The sequence below is a fragment of the Athene cunicularia genome (assembly GCF_003259725.1).
Source record: "Athene cunicularia isolate RWA chromosome 14 unlocalized genomic scaffold, athCun1 chr14_part1, whole genome shotgun sequence".
In the NCBI taxonomy this organism is placed as follows: domain Eukaryota; kingdom Metazoa; phylum Chordata; class Aves; order Strigiformes; family Strigidae; genus Athene; species Athene cunicularia.
In genome coordinates this window covers 11,087,504-11,102,147 of record NW_020799118.1, presented here as the reverse complement: position 1 = coordinate 11,102,147, position 14,644 = coordinate 11,087,504, and the positions used below count along the sequence as shown (strand labels likewise).

Below are 14,644 nucleotides of genomic sequence, written 5' to 3'. Positions count from 1 at the left end.
CTATTAAACAATGCTGAACAAAAGTATTCTTTTTAACTCTTCAAACAGAGATGCGATCCTATAAATATTTATGCAAATAAATGCAGTAAGTTAATCACATGCTTAAAGAGAAGTACACGGTTTATCACTGTTCCATTAACCACTGTGCAGGGATCATGCTTGTAGTGCAGTAAGCAAAATTATTCAAGGACTCATTAAGTGCCCAAGTCTCCCCAGAATACCACAAAAATTTCCCTGAGAATCTGAATTGTTTTCACAATCATTAAAAAATGAAAGGAATTTATACTACACCCTTATTAATTTTGCTAAGTTGTATCAACAAGAGTGGATGAAGGAGAACTACACAGTACTACATCAGAACTTTCAAAAACTCTAATAAGGTGGTATTAAGAAAACTACATTATCATACAAGATGCAAAACAATGAGATGGATTAGAATTTCAACTGAGGTAAAAATAAACATTACATACAAATGGTCAATTCAGAGTTTGGCAGAGTTAATTCTGGACAATTCTGATGTTGAATTGGCTGATGTTGAATGATTAAATTGTGATATGGCAAAATTGCAAAGCACAAAGCAGTATTTATCTACCCATGACAACTGAGCTAGGAAGGTTGAAAGGAAAAGCGAGTGTTAGCCAGTGTAAAACACTATGGAGTTTTGGAAAGAATAACATAAACCATTCACATAGCAAAACGGCTTAGAACAATTTTGATATAAATTAGTAGGCAAATAAATCTTCTCTTCTGGTTTGTTCTATTTTGAGCTATTCTAGAAAGGTTTCCATTTCTATTCTTTTCAGTTATATTACTACAGGTTCTCCTCCCTATATTCACATAAATTAAAATGCCACTGATACCACAGAACTGCGACTGTCTCAGGAGACCTGGGTTCTTCACTTACCCAGGATATGCAAAGGAGCACCTCATTTCTATTGTGGGTCACAACATGGGCTGGGGAGGCTACTGATCTAAAGATTATTTCCCTACCCGAACATACCCAAGCCCCTGCATACCTCCACCCTGCACGCCTTCCCCTCCACTCTATGGCTAGCGTAGCACAGGGTAAAATAATCTATAATACTTAAAAGATTAAAATACAAAGAGCTTCTTAAGTGTGACTATATTAAAGAAGTAGGGAACTGTTGGAGCAGGAAGTAAATGTCGAAGTAAGAGGCTGCACCTTCAAAGCTCACCCAATGCATGATACTTAAAAATGCAAATGTAAAAAACTCATCAAAATACTAAATTTTATATTTGCATTTATAAAGTGCAAGCTCAAAGTCCTTTTCATAATTCTGGTAAATCCCTTTTGCAGTTTAATAAAAGAAGATATCCAACATTTGCATGTGAGTAAAGACTCAATGGACTTTTTTCCTTGAGGTCTGCATGTGAGTACAAAACGCAACCCTTTGGAAGTACTTTGATGTTATGCAAAGACAGGTTTTATTATTAAGTTATTTCAGCGGCATAAATGAAGTATTAGGGAATTTAAAAATTTAAACTATCAGCAAATCATCTGGCATCTAGCTGGGTAGCTTAGATCTGTTGTCACACTGTTTGACCACATTTAACATCATGCATATGCTCTTTATATTACACGAGTTATATATAAAACAAAGCACAGCAAATACAATGTGTCATCTTTGCTTTTGGTGTAAACCAATCTGTCTACGCTATCTAATATAAACCTATCAAAACAACAAAAAAGTACTGCATTGATGAACATGCATATTTTACTACAGAAATGATTAGAATTCACACCTATCAGTAACAGAATGTATGAGAACAGATTAAGTGAATGTCCCATTGGGTGCAGCAGGCTTCAGAGTAGTTGACAGCAGTCTCAGACACCCTGTAATTCATTAATATCTCCCAGTGAGAAAAAGAGAACTCTAAAAGGTGTTCCTCAACCACAGATTTTCCTACCAATTAAATAATTTGGCTTAAATAATTTAAAACATCAGGAACGATGTTCAGATTCTTTATTTGTCCAGTAGTACCTCTGTAGGTTTCATGAAATAAAACAAGGTATATTTTACTCTCTAGTTTTTCCACTTCCTGCTTGGCATTTTTTGCATTCTGGAATTGTTTCCTGAAAAAAAAAAAAAAAAAAAAAAGTGGCTTCCCAAAGAGGCAAGAGGATGACAACTGAAATTGTACCTTTATGAATCTTGATTAGTGAACCTTCAGCACCATGAAGTTTTTTACTTTGTGAAATTAACACTGACAGCTATGGATTAGAAGCTATCAGGCATTAAAATATTAAACCGCCACTTCTCTTTATTTCACTGAAACATGAAGATTTGGCTAGCTCCCTGTTTTTATCAAATTATTAGTGACGTATTAGCTTTTTTCTTGTACTGAAATTTTTAATTCATCAATATACAATAAAAGCCTGTTTACAAGATTCCTTCAAGGCATTTTCCCTACTTCTGCTAAAAGGTTTCTTAAAAATAAATCAATTTACTCTTCAGATAATGCTGTTGAAACCATAGTTGGGTCCCGTCAATATGAGATCTAGGACCCAGCGAAGCGGTTACACAATATTTTCAGCTCACGCTCTCTTGCTCTTCACCTTTAGCCATTAATTACCAGGTATTTATCACCCCCCTCTGTGCAGCATGTTTTAAACCACACGTATGTATGCAGACATCTATCTCTTTGAAAGTTTAACTTGATTCGTTCATAATTATGCTAAATGTGAATAAATTATCAATAAACAAGCCAACACAAAGGTGTGAGGGCAGATACCTAGTTTAGAAAGCAGGTTTTGTGGTAAATTTTGCAACAGTGAATTACATGTTTTAAGATGAGTTCCTGTGAAAGCACAGACTGCATAAAGAAGCAAGCGCTAAGAATTTTCAAGGCACTTCTACTAACCTCCGCACGCTTTAGATTTGAGACAGAAAGAGTTTGTGATGAAGGATCACAATCAGGGATATAAAGACTAGCCAGACTTGCAGCAGAATTAACACTGGAGTACTTTTATTTTGGGACCATCTAACAAACCAAGGAATTATGTCATTTTACTAAAGGACAGTTAATTTATCCAAACTTGACCATGTAAGATCCAGTGTATTAGTAGCTGACAAACAGGCTAGGGAATGTTTTTGCTAGCTTCTACAGTAGCTTTATGAGATGTTTCATGTTAGTGGAAACTTTTTAGAGATAATTTGAGCCTGGGAAAATCAGCCTTTATCCCCTTGTACCTCAGCACTAGATGGAGCATCTAATAGTTTTCTCTCCTTAGTTTGCAAGACAAATCATCTTCAATTTCATTCCAGCATGTCTATTAGTACTCTATTTTGCCCCAAAATACTTCCTTGTGAGCCAAATTCCAGCTGTGATGACAAAAATAGTATTAGAAGATGCAAGAAGATGATAGGGTTGTTTGTTTGGTATAAGGTCTTATAACAGAACAGCTTTTCAAGATTTGAGATTCATTTTAATGGCTCACTCACTTCTGAGCTAAAGTAATGACAAGCTACAAAAGTAATGGTTTTCATTCTAAACCAGTTGGAAGAAAAAACGCTGGCTAGTTATGCATATTAATACTACATTCCATTGGTTGCCCAATTATTCTCTTTGTTACTCAAATACTCCATACGAATCTACAGTGAAATAGCGTATTTAAATCCACACAACAACTACTACTAATTTGGTAAATGAGTTTTATAAATGGTGTTTATATGACTATCATTTTCCTTGGATCAGACAGCTGTCTGTGCTGATGTATGGTCAGTGCAGGCTCAGTTCAGATTTCTGCTTCTCTTCCAGAATCAAATCAATGCTTGCATCATGCAGGGAGCACCAGGGAGCAAAATGGGCACTTCTGTCCACACTGACCAGCGAGAGGACAGCAGGGAGCAGCAGCAATGGCTGGACAGGAAATGAGCAGCAAGTACTGGACCACTGAGTTAGAGGGTCCTGTGGAGAAGGTGACAGAGAAACTGCTAGAAGTTTTGGGCAAAGAGCAGGAAAAATGTTTGGGGGACATAAGGCAACAGCTTTGATGAGAGATATTAGTGGACAGGTAGCAAGGTGTCTACATGGAGGGATGAGGAAAAGGGGTTATGTCTGAGCTGGGAACAGCCTGAAAACCTGATGGTGGATGACAGGAATAGTTGGGAGGCAGGAATTCAGACAGAATTTTCATGGAGCTCTGAAATAGTAAGAATTAGGAGAATTTGAGCTCTGGAGCAGGAGGATGAGCTGCAGACTTGGGGCAATGGTTGTTCTGGGGAAAAACATATGGACGAAATAAGACTCTGAAGAACAGAAACCCTGGGATAAGATTATCAAGGGACAATACTGTGCCTGGCACCTTCAAACTGGGAACCTCCACCTACCTTTTCCCCCCTCAAGGCAGGGCTTCTTTCCATTCTTAATTACCACAGCCCTAATTAAAAGAAGGGTAAGAACACCTGATGGAAATATCCAGTATTGACTACATGTGTTGGAGATTATTGACATTTTTTCTCTCCTTGATCACAACATTTCTGCTAAGTTGTAAAAAATACGAATAAAAATATAACTAAATTAAAATTAAATGTACATAGAATTTAAAAAGTGTATTATGAGGTTGTTGCTGCAATATCTGTTGGGTAAACAGAAAATGCAGCTGTCTAACAACAGCCATTGAAATTTATAAGTATCCCAATAAACTCTGCTTCTTGTTGCTGCTAAGGCCGGTTTCAGTTCCCATGGAAACAGATGATGGATTGCCAAAAATGAGATTTGATGTTTTAAAATAATCAGTGATTTGAACTAGTGATTATTATGAAAGTATTGCACTCTTCTTCCACTGAAGAGGTATTATGCTGGGAGTAGGAAAAGAACACATGGCAGCTGGCAGACAGCAACAGAGTTGTTAAAATTCTTGCAAATCATATTGGTTGCTGAACGACAACAGCAAATGCAGTTTCTGAAAAAATCGTTGAGCAAAATCTAGAAAACTCTGTTTTAAAAGTGAATACCCTTTGAGATTGTGGAGAAAAATACATAAAATGTTGTTGTATAGATCTTCGCTTCAATGCTTTCAAGGGCTTTTCCTAAATAAGGTCTCCTTTATACCTCCATTTTGAAAATTCAAGCAGCCAGAACATACAAACTAGGAAATGCTAGATATTTCTTCTCCTAATTTTTCAGTTATGAATTTATAAGTCAATTAGGTATTGGTTCCCAATCCTACAAATACGCCACTACAAAGAAAGACAAAATGTTGGCAATGTTCAGTTTTCCAGTGACCAGAGGGTAGGTCCAGAGGGGACATATGTCTGGGACGGATCCGTGGCAATATGGGGGATCTGGGTGGGAGTTCAGATTAAGAGTGTCAGTGAGAATTTGGGGGACAAAATTACAGAAGAGTAAGGCAGTTCATGGAACAGGCATGAGGGCTCCTCTGACCTTTTGGGAAGGCTGGCTTTGGTTCCTGTGGGGCTTCACAATAAGACGGTGACATGAACAATGGGCCACACTCTCAGGACATCAGCACTCCCTCTGCCATGTGGGTGGAAGCTCAAGGCCACCACTCACAGAGCAGTCTTCCCAGCTGTTCCTCATCCACCCTCTCTTTCTCCTAGGATTTGCAACCATTTCCCTGGGCCATGACATCTTCTAAGTTCCTCTCTCTGTCTTGTCTTTTCTCCATCAGGGTCGAACAACACTCTCCATCTCTCTCCCAGTACCCACAGACTTCACACATGCATCCATCTTGACCCAACTACGGTTTTCTTCACTTCTGTGTTGGCAGCATGTACCAGCCAGGTGGAAGGGAAACAGAAGCACAGACTTTCTCCAGCACTTCCTTTTCTTATCCTTTCCCTTTGCTGCTGCTATGATGAAAGGTAGGCTGATCTGTTCTATTATTTCTCCACTCTGGTGATAGAAGTTTAGAGGGACAAGCAAAGACAATAAAACTGAGCAAGCAAGTGATGACTGTGGTCACCCCAATAAACAGATGCCTTGTCTGTCTTTGTCTAGAATTGGTCCTGACGTGTAAAACAACAGATTTGTGTAATATAAAAATAGCCACAGGCATATATTAAGAAATAAAAGGTAGTGCTAACATACAGCAAAAATAGATTTTGTATGAATATTGGCTGAGTTTGACTGTTTTTTCTCATTTCTAATTGCAAGATGCCTCTACAAAGTTTCACCAGAGTCAAAAATCACCCATCTCATACAGATCAGATAGACCCATGAAACCTCAGACAGGGTATTTACAATTTATTTAAATTCATTTGGAATCTGTTAGATGAAGGCCAAACACAAATCAGCTAAAGATTCCACTCACAACTAAGGATCAGAGATAAGCCACAGGCAGGCTGCCAGCTTCCTCCTTTCTCTGCAGCATTAATTAATGAAGGTCTGCTTCACATTTGCTTCCATGTACCAAATTCTTTAAATTCAAGTTGAATACTGTTAACAAAGTAGACTTGATGCAAATCAACCACAAAAGCCACAATACATCCCCAAAGTGCAAAGTTCTGTGGGTTTTTTTTTTCTTCCGGAATCACACAACAGTATGAAAGTAAATCTGCCAAAATGATTTTAAAATTATTCCACATAAATCTGTATTATAAAATTACAAACCTATATGTCTTAACACCTTTGTACGTCATACAAAAATCCACTAGAATGATGAGGAAGGATGACATTTGTGCATTTCTGCACAGAAAGAAAATTAATAATGCTTTGTAGTATACAGCCAGGAGTACTGACTGACACATTTTACTTCAATCAGTTCTGATTAATAAAAGTTAATTGGTAAACATAAGACATTACCCTCCGTTATATTGGATAAGTCACAAGCATTTTGCATCTATTTCCATAAAAACAGAGATATGTGGGGGGTCATAGGAGATAAACTGTTTCCAGGAATTTGTGACCTTCCACTTTTTAAGCATAAAGCAGTAGTTTTCTTTTGCATATTTGCTCTTAGGAATGAGTACAACACTTTTAAATAGACTCATCTTGGCTGAGTATTAAAATATTTCTGTTTGTAGACAGAGTAGTTCAAAGATGGACAGAAACTCTTTCCCCCAAACCACATTAGTTGTTAAATGATTATATTCATGATTTGTCCCTAATATCATAATTAGTTCTGTTTAAGAAATGCAGCAGGTGCAAGAAGTGGGCCCTGAAGTACAATGACAATGAGTTTTCATATTTACCCACCTCTAAATTGGATAAGATTTTTAAAATGCAGTGTATAGTTCACCTCCAAAGAGTATTGCTATTAACACCTTTTTTCATAGTCCATATTTTTTCTCTCAAAGTATGTTTGTCCCCAGAAAGCAACAAAGTCATAAATCAATTTCTACTGCAAACTGTAGTAACTAAATCATACTTAGAGCAAAAAGGTTTCCTTCTAGTGACACATCCATTCCCTTTGTTTTACAAATTCCAAATCTGTGATTAATAAACATAGTGGCACATAAAATGGTTTTGTTCTTTAAATGTGATCATCTTAGGAACAACAATATCCAACAGTCAGATTTTCCTCTTAGACAGTGATCTTTAAAGTTTTATTGAAATTTACAGCTGTTGAAGATTGTGCTGAAAGATACTGTGTGCAGCTGATGCCCATTAAAACACAGTATTAGTTCCAACCAGCCACTCTTTTTCTAGCAAAAAATATGAATTTTACAGTGCTAGCATAATGGCAGCAACTTCCTCTGGCTTATGAAAAAAATTTGTATTAAAAACTCTCTGTGGTTTGTGGTCCAAATTTGTAATGAAACATATTGGTCAAATCCCAAAATGTGCCCTGCATCTCATCAGTCGGAGTGTCTCTCTTGGGAGGAATCCACTTTCAGATGAGCCTTGCTAAAAGGCATGTTCTTTGGCAGCAATTTTTTTCTGCTGTCCCTCTTCCACCCTGTGATGGGCTGTGTTACTCCTACACACCCTGTGTTCAGCACATACATGATCCTCAGATATGACCCGGTCTTTCTCTCCCTTCATCTAACCAACACATGAGATTCACCCTAAAAGTTGAGGTCTGCATAAATTAATTTTTGAAACATATGTTTAAAACCTGTGGCAAAAAAATTATGAGCACAGAGAAAAACAGTGAGGTTGAATCTAGACAATTCAAACAGCTTTAGAAAATAATCCTGGGATTTGCTTACCCTGAGGTGTTAACGTTTTCCTCTACTGAACACAGTAGACAATAATACTCAAAACAGTCCACTGACAGCATCCAGGACTACTCAAACTGAGTACGTGAAGAGATGATGGGAGATTTCCCTACAGTCTTTCATATGCATATAGGCCTTGGGGATAACAGTAAAATTTTATGTAAGATGATTCCTAGTGCTGCTTGCTCCTTCAGATTGAAATTATCCAATGCAGAAGTTTGGTTAAATAAATTAATAACAGGGCACTAATGAATTTCAGTTTAAGGAAATAATTTAATTCTACAAAATATTCTTTGTCAGGCACTGACTTCTAAATTAATGTGGAGCCTGTAAAAGGTATGGACAGATTAAAACAGCTTGTAGGTTTTTGTCACATCTCTTACTGCTGAGAGGTGTCACTCCATGATGTTAGCAGACTTAAGAGATCTGCAAACTTTTTTTCTAAAGTATTGCTCAGCTAATACACTGCAGAGTTGACAGCCTTTGAATTTATTGTTCACTAATGCTAATCATCACAATTTTAATTAAAGTATTATCTGGTGTATGTGAAAAGTAATTATGTGCAACTAACGTAAGTTGTATGACAGGCTAGTATTTGCAGAGAACTGCAACGCTGGCACTAGAACTGCTCGTATGATAATTAAGTGGTGTTTGTTTTAAAGTGAAAAATATATACATGGCACATTAAGTGAGCTGCTATCATCAAGGCAAAACCTAATCTAATGCTAATATCAGCCCAAAATCTGATGTATTATTCCTAGATATTTTAATTTTTCTCATCTTTTAAAGCCTATTTAGCTACTTTCTTTTTTTTTTTTTTGAGACTATCATTAACAAATTTACAATTCTACCTTAACAAATAGCTAGTATATCTGCACCAGCTTTGCTTATTTGCAAGGTATTGTAAGTGTTCAAAACCACAGCAAGTCGTATTTGACAGTTTCTTGTGCCTAACATATTTTCATTCCACAATATGTCAGCACATTTATTCTCTGTAAGAATTAGTAATGACCACACACATTCAAATGCATAATGAATTGTTCTTACTGCAAAAAATAGATATTAAACTCACGTATACCTAAAGGCAATGCAATTCATCTTCCCTGTCTAGTGGGATGAAGTGCATTTGTAAAGTGTTTTGGTTCATTAACAGTTCACTAAGTGACAAAATGTCCACCCAGCTGAAAGGGACACCCCAGAAGTGCCTTTATATGCCAAAAATGAACTTTCCTGGTTTGTGTCAGACATAAGAGAAGACATGAGTTAATATTCATCTAACTGAAGCTTACTAGGAGAAAAAAAATAGCTCCACTGTAAGAAAGTTAATGAAGACAGTAATAATGTCTTCTTAAAGAAGAAACCAGCAATACATGAATTGATGGCTAGAGTGAATCTTTTCACTGAAAAAGTCTTTCACTTAGAAAATGATTAAAAAATCCTCTAAGACTACTAAGAATTTAGTTCCTCAATACCACAACTGAAAGGCAATTGTAGACCCTGACCGTGCTACTGTCCTTTGTGCCTCTCCAAAGTACTGCACATGCCTTGTGTAAAGAAAGTTAAATGCGCTCTGCTTTTAAGTCTGATGAAGTACACCCAGGTAAGGCAAGCTGAAGACTTGACATCTCAGAGTAGCAATTTCTTTTGATGCAGTTACCTTTAGAGAGGCTATTGTTTTCTGTAAGACGTGAGGGGAAATAGGTGAAATCATCTCATCAGTCAAGACCCTGGATAACAGTGCGGTTGTAATTCTGCATTAGTCTACTGGTGTATTTGGAAAACATTAATCTGTCTAGGTGTAATGTGAAGCCTTTTCTAAAACTTCTTGGAAAATTTTAACGTAAAACAAAATTAAAAAAACATCCCAAAGCCTAACTCCTCTCCTTGCTTATTTTCTCTTGCTTTTGATCTTTTGGTCTTCCCTCTGATTCTCCATTTCATACTTTCCTAGCATGTACACAACTTCCTTCTGATGGTCTCAAAACACTCCTTTAAACTATCAGGCTGAGCTTTGGTGACAGATAATGCACAAAAGCCAAAATGAATACATGTGCACACTGTACTAAGCCAGGGCGGGGAGAGAAAATTTTAGGACTTAAATTTTTAAATACACACCATCATGTCGCACTAGTTCTGCTGCAGATTTGTTAGTTGTCTTAAGTCATAAACTGTAACAACCCCATGAGTATATGCAGGCCATTTGCTTCACATTCATATGGTATACAGGGATTTGTTGACTTTGCATGCCCACTCATTTAGGAGGAACTTGTCATGCTATTCTTATATCTTATGTCTACGCTATTTTATCCGGGGAACTTCAACAAAATATTATGGCACCAACACCACTAAAATGAGAATACATACATAGCTATTTGTGGCAAAATTTACACTACCAGTTAAATTAAACAGAACATGCAGTTTGAAAAGCATTGCCTTATGTGTCAAAAAAAACCTTCCTCCCAGAAAATATCACAGCCATGCACACTCATGGAGTAGGATTACCATTCTGACTAAAAAAAGATGAAACCTAAGATATACACTGAATTTTATTTTTTTTTCCCCAGCCTAAGTCGACACTTTCCAGCCTAATAATCAGTAAGAAAAACAAGAATTTACAGTTTTGTTACACCTGGTGATCAGAATTCAGAAATATCTGCTCTGGTGAGATCCCATCTGGAGTGCTGCATCCAGCTCTGGAGTCCTCAGTACCAGAAAGACTTGGACCTCTTGGAGCGGGTCCAGAGCAGGCCACAAAAATGATCAGAGGGCTGGAACACCTCTCCTATGAGGACAGGCTGAGAGAGTTGGGAGACTGTATAGTGGCCTTTCAGTACTTCAGGGAGGCTACAGGAAAGGTGGGGAAGGGACTCTTCATCAGGCATGTAGGGATAGGATGAGGGATAACTGTTTTAAGCTTCAGAGTGGAGATTTAGGTTAGATGTAAGGAATAAATTCTTCACTGTGAGGGTAGTGAGGCCCTGGCACAGGTTGCCCAGAGAGGTGGTAAATGCCCCATCCCTGGAAACAGTCAAGGTCAGGTTGGACAGGGCTTTGAGCAACTGGTCTAGCTGAAGACATCCCTGCTCATTGCAAGAGAGGTTGGACGGGATGACCTTCAAAGATCCCTTCCAAGCCAAACTATTCCATGATTCTATAATCTGTTTGAACTGGCAACTGTGTTAACATGTATAAATAATTATTAGAAAACACAAAGAACAAATAAAAGTAAAATAATATATAACAGTGATACCAGAAATTTTTGACAATTCATCAATTGTGTTATCTTGGCTCCCTAGAAGTACACTACTTTTGAAATGCTGAATCACTGGCAGAATCCCTCTTCATAAATGTCCTAAGTGAAAGACATTAGCATTTACTGCCTTAAACCTGCTAGGTAAATCCTACTGCAGAGCCAATTAAAACACATTCCTTGAAACATCTTAAGAATGTTTTTGGTTTTTTTCAGAACTAGTCCTTACTTTTGATCTTTCATATTTCTCACGTAAAGACAACTTGGCACACCCTCTGTTTGCACATCAGTGAAATTAATTCATTCTAGTGGTGACAGTAGCTCTGCGTAAATGAACATCAACATCATTATTATGGCATAAAAATGGTACACCGTTAAGTACACGTACATTAAGGCTTTTGTGTGAGTAAGAGTTAACTTGACCAACTACTTGAATGAATTGTACCATAACCACCACTACTGTCCACATTTTTAGCACTGCTTATTTCCTCAGTCTGCATACACTGCAGCGATGTCACTCTTGGAAACCATTATAGCTGACAGACTAGCTGATTGATTTCGCCAAATCATTGTAAGCTTGTTTAAGAGGATTAAAAAAGCTTTATATTGATTTAGCAATATAAGGTACTTTTAATCACTTTAAAGAGCATCCATACAAGGTGGTTGTATCAATTTAACTGATCAGTTTAGCAGGTGATCCAGTTAGACTGATGCAGCAGTAGTCTAGCTGGTTCACCTGCTAAACTGATCAGTTAAATTGATACACCTCTTTGTGTACAGAAAGTATGTTAAATGAACAACTTGCTCCACAGATAAGAAACAGAGTTCCCGTAAGATATTTTTACATTTCTCACCATTTTATGTGCATCCTCTCCATGTCCCAGGTTTCCTGTCTTTATAGGGCTGCCATATTTACTTCTGGAATTTCATGGACAGCAATATGTGAGTGGATGCTATATGGTTTTCCAATACTTCGAGGGAGCAGCAGATCTACTGCACACAGAGTGCACTGATGATTGGTATGTTTACCATTAATCTGTCACCTCCTGAACTTACCAGGCTTACTCTATGACATATATCAAGCTTCCAAGGAGGTTCACACTTACTTCTACTGCAAAAGTATTCAGAAATTCCTACACAGGCCAGACAAATGTCTTCAAATTCCTGTCAGACAAAATTTCTGACCAGGGAAATAAAATATATGTAAAAATCTTTAAGTATATTCTACCTTTACTATAGAACTGAGTTTCATAAGCGCTACCACACTACTATGAATTACAAGTGATTTTACCCTAACAATCCCAACAGAGTAGGAGTAAGAGAAAAGCACAGCATATGAAAATTAGGATTTTATATTAATGAACATACAACACATATATCTCTACTTGCAATTTTCCCGAACTGTACAAGAACTCACACAAACCTCATTTTCAGGCATTGCATGTTTGCCTAGGTCACGCTGTTCTGTTCCCCCATAACAGTTCCCAAGAAACTGTCTGATACCTCGATAACAAGGCTTTTTCACCACCTGCAAATTTTTGATTTGTATATTCTCAGCATTGACAAAAGAAAATTTGTAATGTGGCAGGAGTGGAGGAAGTAGATTGTTAATGGTTAATAACTCAGAATTTGTCACTTAGCTCTCTTCAAGAGATTGCCCAGAAACCCATTGTTTCATCTTCCAGCTGTTTCCCATCAAATTACTATTAAATTATTCATAAATTATTACATAGTTTCTTCACAGCCCTGCAATACTAATTTTAACAGTTTCAAAGAGGCTGTAAAGTTAGCTTTCAGGTTTAAAAAATGCACATAAGCAGCAGTAAAATATACAGTATGGATTAATAAAATTAAAATCCAATAAGAGCTTTCCCTGTCCAGTATAAACTCTAAAGACTCACCACCACTTCTGGAACTTAGCAATACCCCATTACCATCAGTTGCTAGCACATCTATCCCTTTGAACACATGAAAATATAATACACAGATAAAAATAACCACCAACATCCTTGGCATTTCAACAGTTTCTGAATAAATTAGGCCATTAAAAAGATATTTTATCTACATTATTTAATTCTAACTCCTTCAGACTCTAAATAAAACTGTGCAGGTAAAAAACACAGGATGGCTTCATAACTGTTTCAGGAAAGGATAAATGAGCACACCTTGAGATAATAACTAATCAAAGTGCAAGTACTGTGCCATTAGTGGGTGAGTTGCTAATTAGTCAAAAAGAAATAAAACTATCATTGTAGGCTCAAAAGGAAAAAAATAAGCAATATTTAGAATTTTATCTTGACAAAAATAATAAGCATAATTCTACTTTTTTTTAAAAAAAAAAGTAATCAGACATATATTAAGAAAGAAAAATCTCAGTATTCATTAAGTTAGTCCATTCCAGTAAAAGTAATAGAGAGATAAGCATTTACTTTTCCAAAACACATCATGAAAAAGAATAGTGTGAAGGAAGTGCAGACATACTGCATATCTAGTCCCTTATGCTGCACCAGGACCATTATAACCACATGAATTATTTTGTCAAACTTCTTAGGAAGTTCAGATATAGTCTTAAAATAGTCATTTATCTCAAACTTAGTATGAACAAGGCTACTTTATTCTCCTTAAACCTTAATTAGTGTACTTAAAATGTAAGTTGTGTTATCAAATATAATTAATCATATTTTAGGGTGGGGGTATTTCGAGCTTTAAATTGACTTACATTCTGCTGCTTGGTATAATCTTGTGCCCGTCTCTAAACCATGTCACCTGTGGTCTTGGATAGCTGAGTATGTGTAAGAAGTTTAGAACTGCAGCTTGTCCTTGAGTCACTGTTTTTCTCTGGTTTGTGTCCATGAAATTTCCCATGTCTGCAAAGAAAAAATGATACTAAGAATCCTAGAAGTTCTTTTCTCTCTCCCCAGTTCTTTTCGGCGGACAGAGAAACAAGTGTTTTACAGTAGTCATTGGCATTGCTATAATTAGTCAATATGACACTGCAGATCATGAGACAGTTTTGATTAATACAGATTTGGATGAACATAAGGCATAAGGCAAATCCAAGCGCTGCTAGTGCACACAAGAGGTGCCTCAGTCAGCAGTACTGCATGGCCTCAGTGTTCTTTTGCAATAACTGTTTTTAACTGAAAGTGATATTTTAATGGAGGTTTGGGGTTTTTAAAATAAAACCTTGAACAGCATAAAAGAAATTCTTGTGCAAAAGGAATGCAAAAGAGGTATATAATTTTAT

General features: G+C 36.8%; 1 protein-coding gene across 3 annotated transcripts in view; it reads right to left on the bottom strand.

The window, feature by feature from the left end:
• The window catches only part of SDK1 (sidekick cell adhesion molecule 1), a 415,080-nt gene that overhangs the window by 268,422 nt on the left and 132,014 nt on the right, over window positions 1-14,644 (bottom strand). For all 3 annotated transcript variants that reach the window (XM_026858830.1, XM_026858832.1, XM_026858833.1), the window contains one exon: window positions 14,117-14,264. In XM_026858830.1, the coding sequence (XP_026714631.1) occupies window positions 14,117-14,264 (148 nt within the window). The remainder of the gene's footprint in view (window positions 1-14,116; window positions 14,265-14,644) is intronic.